Genomic DNA, 22,813 nt, shown 5'->3' with positions numbered 1-22,813 from the left:
CTAAGACTGTGATTACTTATTCACCTCCAAACCCCTTCTCCCACACCTGGCCTCTAAATAAAAACATTGAATTCCCTTTGCATGTCATCTTGTAAAATTTTTGGTCCTGTAAAGAGGACTTATTAGATGTAGAATTTAGGAAATGGGAATTTCTCAGTAAGAGTGGGGACGATTTATAGTACTCTTTAAAATGGTTAAGTCTCAGCTCCTCAAAGTTACTCACCCTGGTCATTGTATCGAGACAGATCAGCCTGGCTGATGTAGAGGTCATGATCACTATCTAGTTCCCAGAATTTACAATAAATAACATAGAAATGTTCATAGGAGAAATAATCAGTGATTTGGTTTATATCTTCTTCTTCTTCCAAAAGGGCTAAAGTCTGAAATGGTATAAAAGAAAGATTAATTTTAAAATTATGAAAAATCAGCTTTGGCCAGTGTACACAGTTTAGCAAATCTTTGTTTTAAATTGAACTTGGAATTTTATAACATTTCATAGGCAACTTCATCCTACCTTTAATTTGCTGAGCTCTATAATAATATGCTTAGCAAAGGATTAGATGTTTAGATACAAAGGATTAGACAAAAGCAAGGCAGAAAAGGACCATTACTACAATGACTGCAACCAGTCAGAGGATCAGAGACTGACCTGGCAAGCACAGAACAAATTAGAAAACAGGTTTAGTGACATGGCCATAAACTAACATTTCTTTTTAACTTTTCAAAGTTACATGAGCAATATTAAGAAAAGTAGGCAGCCAAGTACAGAGTTCAGTTTTGTAATGAAATCAAGTTTACTGTAAATGATACTTATATATAAAATAGTGATAAAACATTGGGTGGCACCTGTTGCTCAGTGGGTAGGGCGCCGGCCCCATATACTGAGGGTGGCGGGTTGGAACCCGGCCCAGGCCAAACTGCAACCAAAAACAGCTGGGCGTACTGGCAGGCGCCTGTAGTCCCAGCTACTTGGGAGGCTGAGGCAAGAGAATCACCTAAGCCCAGGAGTTGGAAGTTGCTGTGAGCTGTGATGCTACAGCACTCTACTGAGGGCAATAAAGTGAGACTCTGTCTCTAAAAAAAAAAGAAAGAAAGAAAGAAAGAAAACATGGTGGTCTGTCATAGAAAGCATGGTCGGTGGAGCTGCAGGGCCCTGAGCTGAAAAAAAATCTGGGTCTCTCCTAACTTCCTGTGTACCCTTAGGGAAAACACCAGAACCAGTGAATTTTAACCCACAATTCTCTTGCTATTCAAGTGATTTTATAAGTGGGCAGATAAATTAAGACATTTTTAGAAACGATTCAGAAGGAAAAATAAAATAAACAGGAAACAGAAAAAATGAGACCAGATATATCAACAGTCACCGGAATGATAGATAAGTTATTAAAAGATTTCAACTGAGTATCAAAACCTAACAAAAAACATGTAAAGGTATATACTCTTTATAAGAGATATACCTAAAATAAAATTTAAAAGGAAGGCCAAGAAAAAAAGATGGACAAATATATGATAGTCAAATGTTAACAAGATAGAACACATGTATCAATATTAACAAGATAAAATAGCATTCAAGGTGAAACATAAGAGAAAGAGAACTATTTTATAATGCATGTGTATTACTCCAATAAAAAAGTATTTTTAAAAATTTAATCATTGGGAAGCCAAAACACTTAGAAAATTGAAAATAACAAATTATTAAATTAAGGTAAATTTGATCAATGGAAGATAATGCAGTCAGTAAAAATTATAAATTCTACATAGAAACAAAGGAAAACCAGGGTGGCGCCTGTGGCTCAAAGGAGTAGGGTGCTGACCCCACATGCCGGAAGTGGCGGGTTCAAACCCAGCCCTGGCCAAAAACTGCAAAAAAAAAGAAGTGAAGTTGGCTTGGTGCCTGTGGCTCAAGCGGGAGGGTTCGAATCCAGCCCGGGTAGCCAAAAAACAATGACGGCTGCAACCAAAAAATAGCCAGGTGTTGTGGCGGGGACCTGTAGTCCCAGCTACTTGGGAGGTGGAGGCAGGAGAATCGCTTGAGCCCAGGAATTGGAGGTTGCTATGAGCTGTGATGCCAGAGCACTCTACCCATGGTGACAGCTTGAGGCTCTGTCTCAAAAAACAAAAAAACAAAAAAGAAACAAAGGAAAACCATGATGTAGTTAGTAAGTACAGAATGTAGGTTAGAAGACTGTATACACTAAGAACTATGTAAAATCCTAAAATCCATATATGTGCATGAATGAGACTTGAACAGATACAAAAATGATTATAGTTGTATTCAGGTGATAAAATACGGTTTTTCTTCTGTTTTCCAAACTTGCTTTTGGAAATGTTTTTGTAATGTTTTGTTTTATAAAATGTCCTTTGATGTGTATTAAGTAGAATATTTTCAATAAAACAAATCTTTAAAAGCAAAGAACTATCATTTTCACCTTTTGGATTGTCATTAAATGAAGAGGGCAGATAAATTCTATTGTTGGTGAGTATGTAAGTGAAAGTGTGAACTAGTAGGCTTTCAGGAGGGTAACTTTGTAGGATCTATCAAATTAAAAATGCATAAACTATTTGATCCAAGATTTTCTCTACAATGGCCTATTCTAGAGAAATTCTTACTCATATACACATAAGAGGAAAGAATAAGGATGTTCTTTATTCTTTGTATCATTGTAATCATGTATCATTGTAATACAGGAAATCTGAAAATGATTTGAAAATCAATAGAAGAATATGTAATTAGGTTAGCCATGTGATTAATAATGCAGTAGTTTAAAAAAATGAAATAGATTTGTATAAATGGAAAGGAAAAGAACCCTAAGATACTGTTAAGAGAAAAAACAAGTTAACAGAATAAAGTATGAACCCATATATTAAAATATCTCTCAAAATAGCAGCCATACAAAACGATATATTGTATGTACACATTTATAAGAGAACAAAAGATAATATGGTTCCCTCTGGCAAAGGGAGTGAAATGATGGAATGAAGAGATAAATAACAACTTCTGGTTGTTTATGACTCTAGATGTGTTCATATTATTTCAATGTTTAAAGTAAGTATTTATATACTAAGAGGAAAAATAAGGAGAGGAACAAGGAAGGAGAGATAGGGGGAAATAAATCATGCTCTAGGAAGCGCATGATTTCTGTTTCCAGTTCAGCAACTTAACTTGTTGTGTAGTCTGTGTGGTTGTGCCTCAAATTTTAACACTGCTTTAAAAACATGTGGATTATAATAATGATTCAGAAACTACAAACTATAATGTGCTTCAGGAATGTGAGAGATTATTCCTATTATCATTCTTGAAGTAATTTGGAATTACTACCATCCTAATGTATCCAATATTAATACTACTGAGAACCCAGGCAGGTGTCAACAATGACTGTGATGATGATTGTTCATTTTGGAATTAAAAAAAAGTCTGTATATTCATCATGGACTGCTGATTTTGCCAAGTCCTCATTACTCTGTCCCAGATGAAGATGAGAAAAATTAAAGAGTAAATAAGGTTGTATTATTAGACTGAGCTTCATTAATATAATTCATTTAAAATAAAACATTTCATTTCCTTCCAAGTGTAACAATTCCACTCTTTTGAGGTTTACAGAAGCTTAAATTAGGTCCAAAGATTACCTTGCAAAAGGCTCCCACTAGTGGTCAATACTCTCATTTGGTAAAACAAGTAAAATATAGTAATTGAATGAAATGTGTTCTTAAAAGAAATTTTTAGAACTTTAGCAGGTATAAAGAGTCCTTGCTGACAGGATCAACTCCAAAATCTTTCATCACTTTTGTAAGATTCTTACTAAACTGGACCCCGCCCACCCCTTTAACCTGATCTCTGGTCACTTTTTGGGAGCCTATGGCCCCTTAACACGGTTAGGCAGTTCCTGAAAATGACACTTGCATGCTTTCCAGCCTTGCTTATGCTGCTTCCTCTTTCTGGAATCCTCTTTCTTCTAATATTTTATCTTGGTAAACTTGTGATATTCTCCAGGGTCAAGATGACATGCCAGTCCTTCTGTAAAGCCTTCTCTACACCTTTTATAAACATTTGTGAATGTATCAAGTTAGGTGTGGTATACTCTTGCTCCACAATGCATGCCTTCAGACAGAGATCCTTTCTTATTCTATTCAACTTTGTCCCCCCACTCCACCCCTTACCCCAATACCCTATAGTTCCATTACAGGTATTTGATAAATGCTTAAGGACTAAAAGTAAGTGACAGTGCTTTTCATAAAGTAAGTACTCAAATATCTGTAAAATGAAGTAAGGAAATTAAATTGCTCTTTGTAAGTGAAATCTAATGAGAGGCATACTTGCAAAAAGTTGCTTTTTCTTATTTCTGTTGAAGTAATTTTTCCACTCCAAGATCTGTTGACTGTGTAGAATATTCTCTGAATAACCTGGGTCCCAAAGGAAAACAAAAGAAACAAACAAAAAAATTAAAGATCTATATTGCTTTATCAAAGGCCATCTTATGAATATATTTGGAACTAAAGTTTTGTGTTTTTATTATGTCAGATAGGTGTAATTCCTAGTAAGAATTAACACTGTTTTAAAATATACATCTATATATATTCTGAATTTGCCTCTTTAATTCTGAGAAGAATAAAAAAAAATTCTTTGCTCACAAGTCTTCATTTCCCAGTTGCCTACACATCACTTCCTTTGTTTACCTCTCATTTATACAGTGATGCCTAATTCAAACAATGCTACTTGGGCTACATGTTTGGGAAGGGCAAATGAGGTGGGAAGTATTCTGCTAGGTTGACTTGATTATTGATAAATCAGTCAGAAGGATGGCTGTCAAGGTGATATGATTCAAAAGGGCATTATTGTGATTATTATAACCTTATTCACTGGAGTCTTACAGACTTCTGGTCTTTCAGATTTACTTTGGAAACTCAAATACATCAAGGTAATTTATTTCCTAACCTTTATTTGGGCATGAACACCTATGTTACCAGCTAGTGTTTTAATGAGTTTAACAGAAGTACAGCTCTGGAGAAGGTCCCGGTTAGGATGGGGCAAAGAGGACACCCAGAAGCAAACGTGTGCTGTGGTACAGAAGATCAGAGAAGGAAGATGACAGAAGATGCAGTCCTGAAGGTAGGAGGTCATAGTGCATTCTCAGCGATTTTACCAGTGGTTACTCCTACCCACTCAATTTCCTTCTTTCACATATCTTTTTTTCCATTCAAAGGAAAACAGTGGTGAGAAGAGCAATTTGAACAGCTTTTTTGGTACTTTGACTTTTATTTTTATAGTCTCATAATTCAGAAATCCTGTATCCCTGGTGGATTTATCATGGAAAAGTTTAGATCTCTTTTTCAAACTATTTTGGTACAAGAAGAAGGAAAGACATTTGGACATCTTTCCAAAGATTAGGCTTAATGAGGGACTAAACTACCATTCTGAATTGTTTAGCAAAGAGAGTGATACTCAAACTAAACGGGGAAAAATTACCATCAGGATGAAAGTTTAGATTTCTGCTGCTCAGCAGTTACCATGCCACCCTCTGCTATCAGTGCTAAACTTGTCTGACCCTACAGAGTCAAGCTCAAATGCCATACTCCACAGGAGCTGTCATGACAGGAACTGGGGGTTAGAGCTCTGCCCTTCTGTGCTCACTGCCACCTGAGTCCCCTTCAGTCATCATCCCAGTGGTTATATCTAAACACTGGTGCATACCAGACCATCATTGCCTCCACATAATAGGGTATCAGGTCTTTCCTGACTTGTGTTCTGTATCTGATATGGTGCTATTTATCAGATGGTCAATAATTGCTTGATAAAAAGATTTGGAAACTGTGTAACAAAGATTTTTGTGTAATCTTTATGATAGGTAAATGTGAGTTGGTTTCATAGATAGTTGAACAACTCTATTCAGACTTTTGCATAGCAGATGGATGCTAACCCAAGTCAGGTCTCTAGTTAGTATTTCATATAAATCAGTATGTCTATGATTTATAGATAGAATGCCTATGAAATGTGCAAAAACAAAGCAGGGAAGGGTAACTACACTCAAAATGATTGTGAAGGTGCTACTAATGTAGTAATGTTTAATCTTGAGGAAAAAAGACTAGAGTGCAGATGGGATCATGATCTGAATGACTATACTACTGGGTAGAAGAACAAACCGACTTGTTCTGTTACAACAGAAGGCAGAATTAGAATGGCTAGATGAAAATGCCCCTATACTAAAATCCTTCAAAATAAGGACGTTTCTAAAATTAGTCCTATGAAATAATATGTTTGTATGAAAGTGAGGTTTCTTTTCACCACATAGTTGATAGGATAGAAGCTGGGATTAGCTGGTGCCCAATTTCTCTCTTGGCCTCAATTACTCAGACTCTGAGGTCCTTGAGACACTGTGTCTTGCTCAACACTGTATTCTTTGCACTAGCTGAGCGGAAGTTCATATAAAAATAATGGAGGATTTTTAGTATAGAAATTATATATACGAATATAAACATTAAGAATTTCATTTATCATCACTTCTCAACCTTTTGGGTAAGATCAAGTGAAGAATTTCACTTATCATAGTTTCATATCCCCGCTATCAAGTTAAAGTCAATTTTAAAACATATACCAAATTTTTCTTTATTGAATAGTAGATTTTTGTCCTTTATTTCTTCATTTTGAATATAAATTTCTTAAATTCTGAGTTTCCTATTTAAATTTCATATTTATATACTGAAATATTTAGTATTTATGGACGTACTATATTAAAAATTATACAACTTTAATCTGAATTCATTTCTGCTTATTTTATTTTTCTCTTTTTCCTTTTTTGTTCTTTTTGACAGAATTTTTTAAACTTGCAGTTTGGTTGTGAGGCATTTCCTGTTTTTAGCCTCTATTAACTTATCTAATACTACAAAACAAAGTACTTGTAGTCCATTCTTCCATAGACCAAATCTTATTCAGTGGCCCCACTTCATTAGCACATTTGTTGATTTCCATATCACTGATTTAAGCATTTTAGATAATCAAGGTAGGACCACCATCTAGTGGTAAAAGTAGATAGCTGCTGGTTCTACATTAATTACAATAGTTTTTTTTTCTAACTTGGTCTACTACTTGTAAGAGAATAAAAATTAATCACCATTAAAAAAAAAATCAAACAAGGGCGGCACCTGTGGCTCAGTGAGTAGGGCGCCGGCCCCATATACTGAGGGTGGTGGGTTCAAACCCGGCCCCGGCCAAACTACAACAAAAAAATAGCCGAGCATTGTGGCGGGCGCCTGTAGTCCCAGCTGCTCTGGAGGCTGAGGCAAGAGAATCACCTAAGCCCAAGAGCTGGAGGTTGCTGTGAGCTACGACGCCATAACACTCTGCTGAGGGCAACAAGTGAGACTCTGTCTCTAAAAAAAAAAAAAAATCAAACAAAACTTAAAAATTTAAATTAGAATAATTTGTTTACTAGTAGTGAAATTTGACAATCTTTCACAAAGGGAATTCAAGTCAATTTGATATATTCTTTTTATCTGTGAAATTGGAAATCTATGATTCACAAATATAGGTCACCAGGGATGGAAGTGTTCGGTAGCTCTGTCATGTAGTTTTTGGCAAGTAAATTAAATACAAAGAATTTTTCACTATGGATGACCTGAGTACAGAAAAACATACTCAAATGCTGGTTCTGCTAGTTGGCGGGGAGGAGTGAATGGATTTCTAATCCTCTTTTTGGTTAATATGGCTCTGAAAAGTATTTCTTCATGGTCTCCTGTGGAAGTTGAACTTTAAATAAAAATGATTCTTTCTCCATCAAGAAGAAAAGCTTTCAAGGAGGAAAGAGTTAATAAGCTCTTAGGGATCAATAGTCCCACCACCGCTTAGTCATCTTAGAGGAGATATCAGTACCTTGTCCTCAACAATTAAAATCCTGGCACTTCTGTCTGAAGTGGTGGATTCAGGCCAATCATGATACTTTATATATCACTAAGACACCATCTGAACAAGCCACAGAAATATCTTTACTTTCAGCACCAATATCATAAAGAAATATTTAAAATCTCATCACTTACTTAAAAAACTCAAGTGAGTGCTTCTTTCCTCAAAAGTCAGCATGTGTCAGTAAGCAAAGCTAGATTCAGTGGCAATTTCTGTGCACCATGGAAAACTGCAAACTAAAAGGCTACAATTTGCTGGATTTATGATTTTCATTTTCATTATATACCAAAGGGTTATTTTTCAACTGCTAATTCTTTTGGGACTTGAAGAGAATTTGAACTGACTTTAGGTGCAGTCTCTTATTTGTGTAGTGATGTCCATCTTTGTAGTACTTAGCTGGTTCTCTTTCTAGTCCAAAAATTGCTGATAAAACAATTAAACAGTTCCTATAAAGTATTTTCAGTAAAAAATAAAAAATAAAAGTTACCTAACTTTTCATTATATAGTACTATACCTAAGCTAATATTTGGGTCATACTTTGTGTCAGTGGTTTTTTCCAACTATAAAGTGAAACAACCGAATAACTCTAGCATGCAAACATAATATATTAATTGTTCTTCTACACTGTATGCCACTGATTATATAATATTCGATAGACTATGATAAAATAATGTTGCTTTTTCTAAAATATTTGTCATTAATTCTCAGGCTCTTTATTAGTTTCTTAGAAATAGTATGATCTTATGTTTTGTCAAGAGCAGCATAGACAAAATGATGCCTCTCTAGTCACTTTTACACTGAATGACTAATTTCAGAAGGTCTTATTTTGCATTTGTTCTAGAAAAACTCACTGTACTCTAAAACAATACAAAAGTTTCAATGATTTTTAATGAAACCTGGCCATTATATGACCAAGTTTTATAACAAAAAAGGCACTGAGGACAAGATAAACAGTCAGATAAAATTCTATTTCCAGATGTTTGTTGTCACACTTTTTATTTGCACTTTTTCATTTTGGGGTATTAGTATAAGATTATCATGATGGCAGTTATTCACTTAATCTTACAGGATGTGAATCTGTACTAACTGTTCCCATTTAGGCTGTGTTTAGTATTAATATTATTCTATTTGGAAGGGTCATATTATTATTATTTCATCACAAGTATTTTACACTTTATTTATTTATTTATTTAGACAGAGTCTCTCTCTGTGCCCTGGGTAGAGGGCCATGGTAGCCTAGCTTATAGCCACCTCAAACTCTTGGGCTCAAGTGAACCCCTTGCCTCAGCCTCCCAAGTAGCTGGGACTACAGGCCTGTGCCACAATGCCTGGCTATTTTTTTTCCCCCTCCTATTTTTAGTAGAGACAGGGTCTTGGTTTTTGCTCAGGCTGGTCTGGAATTCCTGAGCTCAGGTGATCCACCTGCCTTGGCTTCCCAGAGTGCTAGGATTACAGGTATGAAGCCACCACATTTAGCCTATTTTATACTTTACAACCTCCAACTCCTGGGCCTAGGTGATTGTTTTGCCTCAGCCTCCCGAGTAGCTGGGACTACAGGCACCCACCACAATGCCTGGCTTTTTTTTTTTTGTTGCAGTTTGGCCATGGCTAGGTTTGAATCTGCCACCCTTGGTATATGGGCCAGCACCCTACCCACTGAGCCACAGACGCCGCACCTCCCCTCCCCTCTTTTTTTTTTGAGACAGAGCCTCAAGCTGTCACCCTGGGTAGAGTGCTGTGGCATCACAGCTCATGGCAACCTCCAACTCCTGGGCCTAGGTGATTGTTTTGCCTCAGCCTCCCAAGTAGCTGGGACTACAAGTGCCCGCCACAATGCCTGGCTATTTTTTGGTTGTAGTTGTCATTGTTGTTTGGCAAGCCTGGGCTGGATTCGAACCCGCCAGCCCTGGTGTATGTGGCTGACACCTTAGCCTCTTGAGCTACAAGCACTAAGCCAATACTTCTGAGTAATAGATTCATTTTTGTGAATTGGGGATAAAGCAGCATAATACAACAACATGTAAATTTAACAATTATAAACAGTAATGTACAAAGGCTATGAAAATGACAGTAGAGATAATTAACTATATTCTGTTAATTGACCTGCATAGTTATTTTTGTTAACTATTTGTTTGTTTATTTAAGAGATGAGGTCTTACTCTGTCACTCAGGCTGCTGGAGTTTCCTGGGCTCAAGCGAGCATCACCATGCCCAGCTAATTCTTTTGTTTATTTGTAAAGGTGGGGTCTCACTTTGTTGTCCAGTGGTCCTGAACTCTTGGCTTCAAGTGATCCTTCCACCTTGGCCTCCCAAAGTGCTATGATTATAGGTGTGAGCCACCATGCCCAACCTTGTTCAATGATTATTAACACATGATAGAATTTCTGGGAAAATGTGAATTATATGTATACAAAATGATTTTATGACTTTTCACTCTGGAATCAAAATCATACAATTTCCTGTGGAATACTTGCTGGATGGATGACCATAGGCCATCATAAGTCCACATACTACTTCAAGAAATACCAAACTAGAAAGGATACAGAAAGAAATTTATGGGTGGCACCTATGGCTCAGTGAGTAGGGTGCCGGTCCCAAATACCGAGGGTCTCGGGTTTGAACTGGCCTGGGACAAACTGCAACAAAAAAATAGCCAGGTGTTGTGGCGGGTGCCTCTAGTCCCAGCTACTTGGGAGTCTGAGGCAAGAGAATCGCCTAAGCCCAGGAGTTGGAGAAATTTATATCTGTTTTACTGTTTTGTTCTTTAATATCTCTGCAGATAAATTCCAACAAAAAAGCCGGGCGTTGTGGCGGGCCCCTGTAGTCCCAGCTACTCGGGAGGCTGAGGCAAGAGAATCGCGTAAGCCCAAGAGTTAGAGGTTGCTGTGAGCCGTGTGACGCCACGGCACTCTACCTGAGGGCGGTATAGTGAGACTCTGTCTCTACAAAAAAAAAAAAAAAAAAAAAATTCCAACAAAAAGTTTCTCTGTAGAAAGCATTTTCTGAATTGGTAAAAGGTTGAACTAGATTATTTCCAAGATCTTCTTCAACTCTTAAGATTCTAAATGATGCTATTAACATATAATTTACAGGAGAGTCAATAAACAGAATACAATAATTTCCTTTTGTGCTCGGCGCCCATAGTTCAGTGGTTAGGGTGCTGGCCACATACACCAAGGCAGGTGGGTTCGAACATGGCCTGGGTCTGCTAACAACAATGACAACTGCAAGAAAAAATCCACCAGGGCTCGGGAGGGTGGAGCAAGATGGCGGCCGAGTAACAGCTTCCTTGCATCTGCGCACTGTGAGTCTGGGGAGATAGGACTCCAGGCATCTCTGGCTGGTGGGATCTGCCTATCATCACCCCTGTGAGGATACAGGGAGTCAGCGAGAGACTTCTGTACCCCAAGAGGAGGACTAAAACAGTGGAAAAACGGCAAGTGGTCGCGTGTGTTCAATCCGTCTAAACCCGCCCGCAACTGTAAGTTCAGTAGCAGCGAGACTGCAAACCAGAAAGGCCTTACCTGTGAACTGTTTTGGTGTCTTTGGACTTGGCACTCAGTTGAACTGCCTTGGGGAGAGCCTGAGCGGGAGTGCGGAGAACTTTGGCCGTTGTCTAGGGCCCCAGTCTGAGCTGCTGAGCCAGATGGAGCTAATAGTGTTTGGCTGTGGGTCACAGGGCGCCATTGTGAGCGATCTGCCCCGGCAAGCTCCACCCTCAGGGTCGCAGAGCTAGAATCAGGTGGGAGCTGGTAACCCAGCGACCAAGTAGCCTAAGGGTGGGGCCTGAGCCGCCTTGCAGCCCTAACCCTCAGGGGCAGAGTGAGACCAGTTTTGGCACACTGGGTAAGTGGATAGCCACTTCAGCAGTGATTCCAGTAACAAGCACTTTCCTGGGAAAGCTTCTGCTCAGCAAGTTTACAAGTTCAAAGTGCCTTTTAAGTGGGTTGAAGAGAGATTTAGGGTGTCTACCTGCTGCGGTTTGAGAAATCAGCAGCCTCCAGTCGTATCAGAACTGTGATTAACATCTCATACCCCAGAAGACCACGTGTTGCCCAGACAAAATTCAATAACATATACATACTGCTTTGGTTTTGGTTGTGATTTTTTTTTTTTTTTTTTGGGTTTGGTTGTTTTTTTTTGTTTATTTTGATGTTGTTGATGTTGTTTTGTTTTTTAATTTCAACCTTTTCCATACAGATCCTTTTTCTTTCTCAATTTTTCTAGTTTAAGTATAATTTCCCATTGCTGCCTTTTTCAATAACTAGAACTTCATTTTTGCTAGTGTTTCTACCGCTATTATTTGGTTTTTCACTCAATTTTATCCCGTAAAGTTTTCTGTTTGCTTGTTTTGGTTTGATTTATAGCATTTTTGTCTTTCCTCTCTACTTGGTGGAGTTGGGGTACTGTGTCTGATCAGGTTAGCAAAGAGCTGCTGACCTCAAGGGAACCACCCAACTGGGCACCCCCAGAAGGTAGGTTTTTTTTAAGGTTGTGTCAAAGTACCCTCCTGCACACCTATATTGCTCTGTCTCCCTCTTTCTGTGCCTCTCTTCTTTTTGTCAATATTCCTTTTACCCACTCCCTCTCCTTTCTCTATTTTTCTTTTTTTTTCTTATCACTCGGTCCTCCTTTCTTTCATCCCTTTTTTGCTCTTCATCCTTCTCACCCTTCTGGTCCTGTAACCCTTAGTCCACAGGCATGAGAACTTAAAGAGCAAGAGGAAGTGAAAGGAAAATTAGGGCAAGGAAACAGATAAAAGAAATCACTCATGAGGAAGAATCAGCAGAAAACTCCAGGCAAAATGAAGAACCAGTCCAGAACAACCCCGCCAAGGGACCATGAGGTAGCTACTGCAGAGGATTCCACCTATACAGAAATGTTAGGAATGACAGAAAGGGAATTTAGAATACACATGTTGAAAACAATGAAAGAAATGATGGAAACAATGAAGGAAACTGCTAATAAAGTGGAAAATAACCAAAAGGAAATCCAAAAACAAAATCAAATAAGAGATGAACGATATGAAGAATATAAAAAGGATATAGCAGAGCTGAAGGAACTGAAACAGTCAATTAGTGAACTTAAAGATGCAATGGAAAGTATCAGCAACAGGTTAGACCATGCAGAAGAAAGAATTTCAGAGGTAGAAGACAAAGTTTTTGAGATAACTCAGATGTAAAAGAGGCAGATAAGAAGAGAGAGAAAGCATAACGTTCACTGTCAGAATTATGGGACTTTATGAAGCGTTCCAACATACGAGTTATAGGAATTCCAGAAGGGGAAGAAGAATGCCCCAGAGGAATGGAAGCCATGCTAGAGAATATTGTAAAAGAAAATTTCCCAAATATCACCAAAGATTCTGACACACTGCTTTCAGAGGGATATCAGACCCCAGGTCGCCTCAACTCTAACCGAGCTTCCCAAGACACATTGTGATGAACCTGTCCAAAGTCAAGACAAAAGAAAAGATTCTGCAAGCTGCCAGGAGTAAGCGCCAGTTGACCTACAGGGGCAAATCCATCAGAGTGACTGCAGACTTCTCTAATGAAACTTTCCAAGCAAGAAGACAATGGTCATCTACCTTTAATCTACTTAAACAGAACAATTTCCAGCCCAGAATTCTGTACCCTGCTAAGCTAAGCTTCAAAATTGACGGAGAAATCAAATCATTTACGGATATACAAACATTGAGGAAATTTGCCACAACAAGACCAGCTCTACAGGAAATACTTCAACCTGTTCTGCACACTGACCACCACAATGGATCAGCAGCAAAGTAAGAACTCAGAAATTAAAGGACAGAACCTAACCTCCACACTGATGCAAAAGATCAAACTAAGCAATGGACTCTCACAAAATAAGACGAATAGAATACTACCACACTTATCAGTTATCTCAATAAATGTTAATGGCTTGAATTCCCCACTGAAGAGACATAGATTGGCTGACTGGATTAAAAAAGCCATCCGTTTGCTGTCTGCAAGAAACACACCTGGCTTCAAAAGACAAATTAAAGCTCCGAGTCAAGGGTTGGAAGACAATTTTTCAGGCAAATGGCATTCAGAAGAAAAGAGGAGTTGCGATCTTATTTTCAGATACATGTGGATTTAAAGCAACTAAAGTCAAAAAAGACAAAGATGGTCACTTTATATTGGTCAAGGGAAAAATACAACAAGAAGACATTCCAATTCTAAATATTTATGCACCCAATTTAAATGCTCCCAGATTCCTGAAACAGACCTTACTCAGTCTGAGCAATATGATATCTGATAATACCATCATAACAGGGGACTTTAACACTCCTCTTACAGAGCTGGACAGAACCTCTAAACAGAAATTAAACAAAGATATAAGAGATTTAAATGAGACCCTAGAACAACTGTGCTTGATAGACACATATAGAACACTCCACCCCAAAGATAAAGAATATACATTCTTCTCATCACCCCATGGAACATTCTCCAAAATTGATCATATCCTGGGACACAAAACAAATATCAACAGAATCAAAAGAATTGAAATTTTACCTTGTATCTTCTCAGACCATAAGGCACTAAAGGTGGAACTCAACTCTAACAAAAATGCTTGACCCCACCGAAAGGCATGGAAATTAAACAATCTTCTGTTGAATAACAGATGGGTGCAGAAAGAAATAAAACAGGAAATCATTAATTTCCTTGAGCATAACAACAATGAAGACACAAGCTACCAAACCTGTGGGATACTGCAAAAGCAGTTTTGAGAGGAAAATTCATCGCTTTAGATGCCTACATTCGAAAAACAGAGAGCGCATCAACAATCTCACAAGAGATCTTATGGAATTGGAAAAAGAAGAACAATTTAAGCCTAAACTCAGTAGAAGAAAAGAAATATCCAAAATCAAATCAGAGATCAATGAAATTGAAAACAAAAGAATCATTCAGAAAATTAATGAAACAAGGAGTTGGTTTTTTGAAAAAATAAATAAAATAGATAAACCATTGGCCAGACTAACGAGGAATAGAAAAGTAAAATCTCTAGTAACCTCAATCAGAAATGATAAGGGAAATAACAACTGATCCCACAGAGATACAAGAGATCATCTCTGAACACTACCAGAAACTCTATGCCCAGAAATTTGACAATGTGAAGGAAACGGATAAATACTAGGAATCACATCCTCTCCCTAGACTCAGCCAGGAGGAAATAGAGCTCCTGAACAGACCAATTTCAAGCACTGAGATCAAAGAAACAATAAAAAATCTTCCAACCAAAAAATGCCCTGGTCCAGATGGCTTCACTCCAGAATTCTATCAAACCTTCAAGGAAGAGCTTATTCCTGTACTGCAGAACTTATTCCAAAAAATTGAGGAAGAAGGAATCTTCCCCAACACATGCTATGAAGCAAACATCACCCTGATACCAAGACCAGGAAAAGATCCGAACAAAAGGAGAATTTCAGACCAATTTCACTCATGAATATAGATGCAAAAATTCTCAACAAAATCCTAGCCAATAGATTACAGCTTATCATCAAAAAAGTCATTCACCATGATCAAGTAGGCTTCATCCCAGGGATGCAAGGCTGGTTTAACATACACAAGTCCATAAACGTTATCCACCATATTAACAGAGGCGAAAATAAAGATCACATGATCCTCTCAACAGATGCAGAAAAAGCATTTGATATAATCCAGCATCCTTTTCTAATTAGAACACTGAAGAGTATAGGCATAGGTAGCACATTTCTAAAACTGATTTAAGCTATCTATGACAAACCCACAGCCAATATTTTACTGAATGGAGTAAAACTGAAAGCTTTTCCTCTTAGAACTGGAACCAGACAAGGTTGTCCTCTGTCACTTTTACTATTCAACATAGTGCTGGAAGTTCTACCCAATACAATTAGGCAAGACAAGGAAATAAAGGGAATCCAAATGGGAGCAGAGGAGGTCAAACTCTCCCTCTTCGCTGACGACATGATCTTATACTTAGAGAACCCCAAAGACTCAACCACAAGACTCCTAGAAATCATCAAAAATACAGTAATGTTTCAGGATATAAGATCAATGTCCACAAGTCAGTAGCCTTTGTATACACCAATAACAGTCAAGATGAGAAGCTAATTAAGGACATAACTCCCTTCACCATAGTTTCAAAGAAAATGAAATACCTAGGAATATACCTAAGGAAGGAGGTGAAGGACCTCTATAAGGAAAACTATGAACTCCTCAGAAAGGAAATAGCAGAGTATATTAACAAATGGAAGAACATACCATACTCATAGATGGGAAGAATCAACATTGTTAAAATGTCTATACTTCCCAAAGCAATCTACCTATTCAATGGCCTTCCTATCAAAATACCAACATCGTACTTTCAAGATTTGGAAAAAATGTTTCTGCATTTTGTATGGAATCGGAAAAAACACCGTATAGCTAAGGCACTTCTTAATAATAAAAATAAAGCTGGGGGCATCAGCATACCAGATTTTAGTCTGTACTACAAAGCCATAGTGGTCAAGACAGCATGGTACTGGCACAAAAACAGAGACATAGACACTTGGAATCGCATAGAAAACCAAGAAATGAAACTAACATCTTACAACCACCTAATCTTTGATAAACCAAACAAGAACATACCTTGGGGGAAAGACTCCCTATCCAATAAATGGTGTTGGGAGAACTGGATGTCTACATGTAAAAGACTGAAACTGGACACACACCTTTCCCCACTCACAAAAATTGATTCAAGATGGATGAAGGACTTAAATTTAAGGCATGAAACAATAAAAATCCTCCAAGAAAGCATAGGAAAAACACTGGAAGATATTGGCCTGGGGAAAGACTTCATGAAGAAGACTGCCATGGCAATTGCAAGAACAACAAAAATAAACAAATGGGACTTCATTAAACTGAAAAGCTTCTGTACAGCTAAGGAGACAATAACCAAAGCAAAGAGACAACCTATACAATGGGAAAGGATATTTGCATATTTTCAATCAGACAAAAGCTTGATGACTAGGATCTATAGAGAACTCAAATTAATCCACATGAATAAAGCCAACAACCCTATATATCAATGGACAAGAGACATGAACAGAACTTTATGTCTAAAGACGACAGACGAATGGCTAACAAACACATGAAAAAAATGTTCATCATCTCTACATATTAGAGAAATGCAAATCAAAACAACCCTGCGATATCATCTAACTCCAGTGAGAATGGCCCACATCACAAAATCTCAAAACTGCAGATGCTGGCGTGGATGTGGAGAGAAGGGAACACTTTTACACTGCTAGTGGGACTGCAAACTAGTACAACCTTTCTGGAAGGAAGTATGGAGAAACCTCAAAGCGCTCAAGCTAGGCCTCCCCTTTGATCCTGCAATCCCATTACTGGGCATCTACCCAGAAGGAAAAAAATCCTTTTATCATAAGGACACTTGTACTAGACTGTTTATTGCAGCTCAATTTACAATCGCCAAAATGTGGAAACAGCCTAAATGCCCACCAACCCAGGAATGGATTAACAAGGTGTGGTATATGTATACCATGGAATACTATTCAGCCATTAAAAAAAATGGAGACTTTACATCCTTTGTATTAACCTGGATGGAAGTGGAAGACATTATTCTTAGTAAAGCATCACAAGAATGGAGAAGCATGAATCCTATGTACTCAATTTTGATATGAGGACAATTAATGACAATTAAGGTTATGGGGGGGAAGCAGAAAGAGGGATGGAGGGAGGGGGGTGGGGCCTTGGTGTGCGTCACACTTTATGGGGGCAAGACATGATTGCAAGAGGGACTTTACCTAACAATTGCAATCAGTGTAACCTGGCTTATTGTACCCTCAATGAATCCCCAACAATAAAAAAAAAAAAAAAGAAAGAAAAGAAAAGAAAAAATCCACCAGGGCTCAGTGCCTGTAGCTCAGCAGCTAGGGTGCCAGGGATGGCGGTTTGAACCCAGCGCAGGCCTGCCAAACAACAATGACATCTACAACAAAAAAAAATAGTCAGGTGTTATGGCAGGCACCTGTAGTCCCAACTATTTGGGAGGGTGAGACAAGAAAATTGCTTAAGCCCAAGAGTTTGAGGTTCCTGTGAGCTGTGATGCTACAGCACTCTACTGAGGGTGACATAATGAGACTCTGTCTCAAAGAAAATAAAAATAAAAATAAATAATAAAAAATAAGTCCCTTTGGGATTGTAGCCAGAGATAACGTAGAATTCTTGAGCATGAACAAGTTCACTCATTCACTCAGTACATATTTACTGTGTACCTAATATGTGCTAGGCACTATTCTAGGTACTAGGGACATGCAGTGAAAAATATGGACAAAGACCCTGCTCTCATGAAGTTTATACTGAGAGAAGGAGATGGACCATAAACAAACAAAAGCTAAATATCAGATGATAGGAGTTAAGAAGGAAAATTAAAGCAGGGAAAAGGAATAGTGTGGGAAAGGACGGGGGCATAGAAGGATAATGAAGGCAGAGAATGATAGAAAAGGCCTCACTAATAAGGGAATGTCTGAGCAGGTATCTGGATGAAGTAAGGGAGCAAGTGTAGAAATCTATAGGAAAAGCCATGCAGGCAAAGAAAAGAGGAAAAACAAAGCACTTGAGGCTGAAGTAGGCCTGGTCTGCTCATGTGACTGAAGCAGAGTAGCAAGGAGGAAGGAGGGAGGAGAGATCATAAAGCAGGTCTTGCAAAGGTATGGGAGCATTATCGTGAGTCTTGGCAAGGACTTTGGCTTTATTCCAAGTGAGATGGAAACTATTCGGAGGATTTGGGTAGAAGAGGGATATGATTTGACTTACATTTTTAAAGGATAACTTTCCTTGCCTTATAGAAATTAGACTCTAGGGCAACGAGGGTGGTAACAGAAAGACCAATTTGAAGTAATCCAAGTGAGAAATTAGGGTGATTGACCGAATGATTGTGGTAGAGGTAGCTTAGTAGAGTGTTGGTGTTAATGGGCAAAAATAACTTCTGAGATGACAGTGACACCTTCTGGCTCAGATAAAAATCTTACAAACTTTAACAGTGACAGAAGAGAGCCAATGTAAAAGTGAAGAATGAAGTTCCAATAGGAGGAAAGTATTTTGTAACTCAGCAGAACCTAACACATCCTAACGAACTGTACCCTAAGAATGAGAGGGTGGTCTTCAAAGGAGACTGCCCTGGTTAGCTGAGGGTTCTGAGTTAGAGGCAAGGGCCATCTCCCTTGAGTGTGTCTATAAATGGCCCTGGGACTTGTCTCTAGAATGTTCCCAAAGATAATCAGAAAGCCAGGACAGAGAACACATGACATGGCTGAACTGCACACTGTAGGCCTGTGTGCTCTCACTCATAATTCACGCACTACCTGTGACTGACCAAATGAGCCTGCGCTTGAGAAACGAGGGAGTGTGAGCACCTCGGAAAAGAGGGGATTATGATTATGTGACTTTAAATTCCAGTATCATTTATTTTCCAAATATACACCAACTATTTCTCATTATCATTTCCAGTTCTAACCTCGAAGTACTAGAGACACATCTTTTTCTGGGATAGGCTGTCAAAACTTCTTTTCCTTCTTACATATACTGTAAGATATACAGAGATATATAGAGATTTTTTTTTGGAGACAAAAAAAAAAATAGAAAAAAGAGGACTAAGCCTACCGTGGTGATGTAGCGGGAGTGGAATTCTGGAGCATCTTTCAGGAACGTGAGACCAGGATGTGTATCCACCACATCCTAAAAAAGATCAAAACCAACACTAAATTAACAAACATCTCAAAATTATACCTACAGAATTTTTTACTTTGTGTAAAAAATACCAGTTGAACAAACTTGCTATTTTATAATATTAAATAATGCACTTAAAACTTAATAGTTTATTAAATTTAAGTTTTATTATAAGTATATAAGTGGGTGTACTTTTTAGTATGCATACTTCAATAAAAGTTAAAATTTTGATTTAGCTTTATTTGGGGATTTGTGACTCAAATGTCTTAGAGGTGTGTAGTAATAATCTTAACACATCAAAGTACATCAGGGAAATTCATCTCACAGGTTGGTAGGAGTAGCTAAGTGATATTTAAAAAGAAAAGATGTGACAGACATAAGCCCATGAGAATGATTCTCTTTCTTAACTTTCTAGAAACGTGAGAAGTTTTGGAAAAAAAAAAAAAAAAAACAGCCACGTAGCCAGTAGTAGTTTGAAATCTATGTCAAGTTGTGTGAGCTAGCTAATATCTATCAGTTTTTGTCATAATAATTGTGTGGACAAAACTGTTTTCAATTTAGGATTTTATTTATTTTTAAATCTGGTATTTTCATCTCTATGAAGATTATTAGAACATTAAAACCCTAAAATACTGTTTTTCTTTTCTTTTTTTTTTTTTTTTGGTTTTTGGCCAGGGCTGGGTTTGAACCCGCCACCTCCAGCATATGGGACTGGCGCCCTACTCCTTGAGCCACAGGCGCCACCCTGTTTTTATTTTCTAATTAGATTTTTAAAGCACTTTTAATAAGAAAAACTATTAAAGACAATTACTGTTAATTTAATAACCAGAGGAAGCATCAATGCCAACATAGATACAGCCTATTAATATTGGCTAGTCATCAATGGACAGACATCAGTTGTATCTCTTTTCTTTGTTTCTTCAAAGTAGTTAGCTATGTGTAACTGCCAATATATATAGTCTCAAACTAGTGAAACTTCCTATTTAACTTTTTATTTGGAAATAGTTTTAGACTCATAAAAAATATCATAGAGAAATTTCCTATGCCTCTCTATATCTTCCCATAATGGTAACAATTCACACACTGTAGTATAATCCTCAAAAGCAGGAAACAAACATTAATACAATACTAACCTACGGATCTTATCCAAATATGACCAGTTTTTCCTCAATGTCTTTTTCCTTTCAGAATCCTACACTGCATTTAGTTTTTGTTTCTCACTGGTCTCCTCCATTCTGTGGCAGTTCCTCAGTCTTTCTTTGTCTTTCATGATTTTAATGCTTTTAATGAGTTCTGGTCAGTTAGTCTATAAAATGTCTCTCAATTTAGTTTTGTCTGATGTTTTGTCATGATTAGGTTAAGTCTACACATTTTTTTTGCAGGAATACCATGGAAGTGACATTGTGTCCTTTCTGGTACACACAGAATACAGGGGTATGTACTATTGATAGGTCTTGTATCTGGAAATGTTAATTTTTGATTACACTTGGTTTCAGTGGTGTCTGGTGTGTACACTATCATAAAGTTACTATTTTCTCTGAATAATTGATTAATATCATGGGGAAGGTACTTTGAGACTATGTCAATATCTTTTTTCTCCTCAAACTTTTGTATACTGATTTTAGCATCTATTGGCAGATTGTCACTGAAACATTTATATTATAGTGCTTCTCTAATAGTGATTTTGCCTTTTCCCCATTCTGTGTATATTTATTAATTGGGATTCTTCTATAATGAAGTACTGTCTCTTTTCTCCCATATATTTATTTGTATAATTATATCAGTACAGACTAATGGGTGTTTATTATGTGGGTTATAATTCTATACTACCATTATTTATTTTGTTGCTCAAATTGATCTAGCTTTGGCCTTTGGGAGCTCCTTCCCATTGGCTCCTGTATCCTCTTGGCTTGCCCTTACTCTTTTCTGAGCACTTCCATATTTTCTGGTATCATAAGATGGTCCAGGTTTATTTTGTATTTTCCTTTGCCCATCTCTGGTATTAACTTTTACTCCAAGAAGCCCTGGTTACTTTTACTGGAGAATGCTATTTAGAAACCAAATCTATGTGTGACATGTGCCCATTACTACTAGGATATCACTGCTCCTAGGCCATTTTAGCAGGCAGAACTAGGAAATATATTTATGTGATTAATCCACACATACACATATATCTAATTCTTTCTGAATCTGGCTGTATATATATTAAAAACTAAGTCATCATAGAGATAACTGATTCCAATCTAACGCCACAAGGTTCAATCTAGCTTTCCTCCTTTCCTTTGTAACTTCTTTTATATACAGTGAGAAATTGGGCTCTCATAAATTCACCTATTTGTTCAATCCTGTTAATGTAATAACAGAATTGCTAACACATAACACTAGTGATAAATTTACTAACTAGAGTACAGTGTTTATATACAGCTCCTTTTGTCTTTAGTCTCACTTTAGTATATAGTTAAGTATTGTTTTCCAAAGTTACTTAGCATAGTTCTTCCTCTAGCCTTTTCAATGAGGCTCATTTCATTTATTACTGTTAACATTCTGTTATGGGTTTCATTCCCACACATACTGGTTGACTTTAATTTTTTCTTAGAAGAAGAGCACATAAAGGCTTTATGGTTCTAGGAATCAAAGCTAATGTAGAATTAACATCTTAACAATATGAAGCCTTCCCATCTATAAACATGCATCTTTCCATTCATAGAAAAAAAATTTTTTTTTTTGAGATAGAATCTCACTATGTCACCCTAGGTAGAGTACTGTGGTGTCACAGCTCACAGCAACCTCAAATTTTTGGGCTTAAGTGATTCTCTTGCCTCAGCCTCCCAAGTAGCTGGGACTACAGGTGCCTGCCACAACACCTGGCTATTTTTCTGTTGCAGTTGTCATTGTTGCTTAGCTGGCCTGGTCTGGGTTCGAACCTGCCAGCCTTGGTGTATGTGGCTGTCTCCATAACCACTGTGGTATGGGCACCAAGCCATTCATAGAAATCTTACTTAATTTCTCTCGGAAATGTTTTGCAGCTTTCAGTATATAGGGTTGCCAAATCTTACAATATTTTCTGTCAGATTAATCTCTAAGTAGTTCTTATTTTTTGGTGGTATTATAAATAATATATATATATTTTTTTTTTTTGTAGAGACAGAGTCTCACTTTATTGCTCTTGGTGGAGTGCCATGGCATTACAGCT

The 22,813-nt window shown here is 37.6% G+C and overlaps 1 protein-coding gene across 5 annotated transcripts in view; it reads right to left on the bottom strand.

Annotated features, from left to right (window-relative positions):
• Positions 1-22,813, bottom strand: part of PPP2R3A (protein phosphatase 2 regulatory subunit B''alpha) — a 198,840-nt gene that overhangs the window by 67,551 nt on the left and 108,476 nt on the right. For all 5 annotated transcript variants that reach the window (XM_053599237.1, XM_053599234.1, XM_053599233.1 and 2 more), the window contains 3 exons: positions 19,555-19,629; positions 4,315-4,401; positions 224-380 (listed from right to left, as the gene is read on the bottom strand). In XM_053599237.1, the coding sequence (XP_053455212.1) occupies positions 224-380; positions 4,315-4,401; positions 19,555-19,629 (319 nt within the window). The remainder of the gene's footprint in view (positions 1-223; positions 381-4,314; positions 4,402-19,554; positions 19,630-22,813) is intronic.

This window comes from Nycticebus coucang, chromosome 8, assembly GCF_027406575.1.
Source record: "Nycticebus coucang isolate mNycCou1 chromosome 8, mNycCou1.pri, whole genome shotgun sequence".
Classification (NCBI taxonomy): Eukaryota; Metazoa; Chordata; class Mammalia; order Primates; family Lorisidae; genus Nycticebus; species Nycticebus coucang.
Note: the sequence above shows the minus strand (reverse complement) of the source record. Positions and strands in the feature narration are given on the sequence as shown.